This window comes from Polyodon spathula, chromosome 17 (genome assembly GCF_017654505.1).
Source record: "Polyodon spathula isolate WHYD16114869_AA chromosome 17, ASM1765450v1, whole genome shotgun sequence".
Lineage (NCBI taxonomy): Eukaryota > Metazoa > Chordata > Actinopteri > Acipenseriformes > Polyodontidae > Polyodon > Polyodon spathula.
The window spans coordinates 37581304-37583168 of NC_054550.1; the positions used below are offsets into that span (position 1 = coordinate 37581304).

At 51.7% G+C, this 1865-nt stretch overlaps 1 protein-coding gene across 1 annotated transcript; it reads right to left on the reverse strand.

The window, feature by feature from the left end:
* ankrd9 (ankyrin repeat domain 9) lies at positions 1-1635 on the reverse strand. Its single transcript, XM_041275594.1, has one exon. It carries the CDS (start codon positions 1154-1156, stop codon positions 257-259), a length of 900 nt encoding a protein of 299 aa, XP_041131528.1. The 5' UTR covers positions 1157-1635; the 3' UTR covers positions 1-256.
* Between the last annotated feature and the right edge of the window lie 230 nt (positions 1636-1865).

Consider the following 1865-nt stretch of genomic DNA (forward strand, 5'->3'; position numbering starts at 1 on the left):
TTCAATGTAAACACTTGTTTTTATTGAAGTGTTTGCAAACACTGCATCACTGCTTTGCTTCCTGACTCTTGTAAAACAGATTCCAAAAGTGCCTTCCCTGCCCTCTCTTCTACAAACCATGAAAACAACAACAACCAAACACAAATATACAGTGTATATGAATCCATAAATCATATTTCCTTAGATTACTTGAATTAAACTCTTTTTTAAAGCCAAGTCTGTTATATAGTATTTTTTATTTTTTTTCCCCCAAGGCTTACTGCAGCCTGAAGTCCAAAGGTTTCAGAAAGTCTGGCACCGGCAGTGCCTCCAGTCCCTCTGGAAAGTGTTCCGGAGAGATGGTCCTGATCAGGCTTTGCATGCAGCTCATAAACAGGGAGGGAGGGGACTGTCCCGACAGCCACTGGAAGGTTTGCTCCCCTACCAAGCTCTGCCACAGCTCCTCGTTGTCCAGAAGCTGTTTTTTCATTTTGAACCTGAGCTCCGGCATGAACAGTGTCAGATAGCTCAGGCAGACGCGCTTGAGGCGTGCGTCGAGCTCGCTGTGGCAGATCTGCTGCAGCAGCGTGTCCAAGGGGGTGTTGCCGCTACAGTCCGTGACAGATGGAGACGCGGCGTGTCCTAGCAACAGAAGCAAACACTCGGGTCTGGCCAGGTCGCATGCGAGATGCACGGGCGTTTTGCCTCCTACGTGGACGCAGCCCCGTCGGTTCATGTAGCCGACCCGGTCGCTTTCGGCAAAGTCCTCCTCCAGGGTTTTTAGAATCATTTTCAGTATGTTGATGCGGTTGTAGCGCACTGCCATGGCGAGGTGAGGCGCCGACGAGCCCGACTGGCAGTGGCAGCAGCAGCAGCAGCAGAAGCTCTTGCTTGGCATGTCCAGGGCGCTTCCCGGGTACTTGGTGAGCAGGTACCGCGCGTACGGCTGGTGGTCGTGGACCAGGGCGTACAGCAGAGCTTCCGAGGGGGAGTAGGCGCATGCCCTCCCGTCCTCTTCCCAGTGAAACGCCTCCATAGTCCGCGTGTCCTCCAGGACCCACACCGGCAGCAAGTCTCGCACAGCCTGGTAGAAAGCGAAGGATGTTTTTTTGCATTGCTTCTCGGTCTTGTAGTCCCTTCTGCCGCAGGTGCTCGGTGCCCTGGCGTTCCAAGGCATAGTCTCGGCAACAGTGAACTTACCTAGATAGGATTCTTTTTTACTGCTAAATATACATGTTTAGTTTCGACAATATTGCTTTCCTTTTTATAATTAACCCCTCACCCTCACCCTCACCCTCCACCTCACCCTCACCCCCACCGTGCACTTTGCAAAAGCGAAAAATCGCGTGTGCTCTATTTCCTGAGATCGCTGCAGTTACTGAAGTAATGTAATTTGAGCAATCGATAATGTGGGTCTTGCTCTATCCACACGGGTTTCTGAAAGCATTGCAGCAGCGTTCAGACAGGCTGTCACTCAGTTCTAACTCAGTAATATAAAGAGCAGAGCACTTGCAATTACGAGAACAATAGTGTCGACATTTCCAGCATCGCCTCGTTTTACTCGCTACAAACAAACCAGCTGCTTTTGTCTCGCAGTCCCCGTGTCACGGTCATGAGGTTTCACTGCCCCGGTTTCTTTCGGACCGCTCTCTCTGGCTTTCGCTCGGCTTTTATTTCCAAACTGGGAAGGGCGTTCGGACCGCGGAACTGCTGCGGGTGAAAATCATTGGCTGCCCACTCTGTCCCGGCCTGTGTGATTGGTTCAGGTTAGGAGGGTGGGGGCGTGGTTATTGAACTACGTCACTGAGGACAAAGTTCTGTGAAACTTTTCTCCTTGGCAGCTTGCGGGGAGTTTGAGAACAGCTGATCCCCGCCGCAGGACTGGC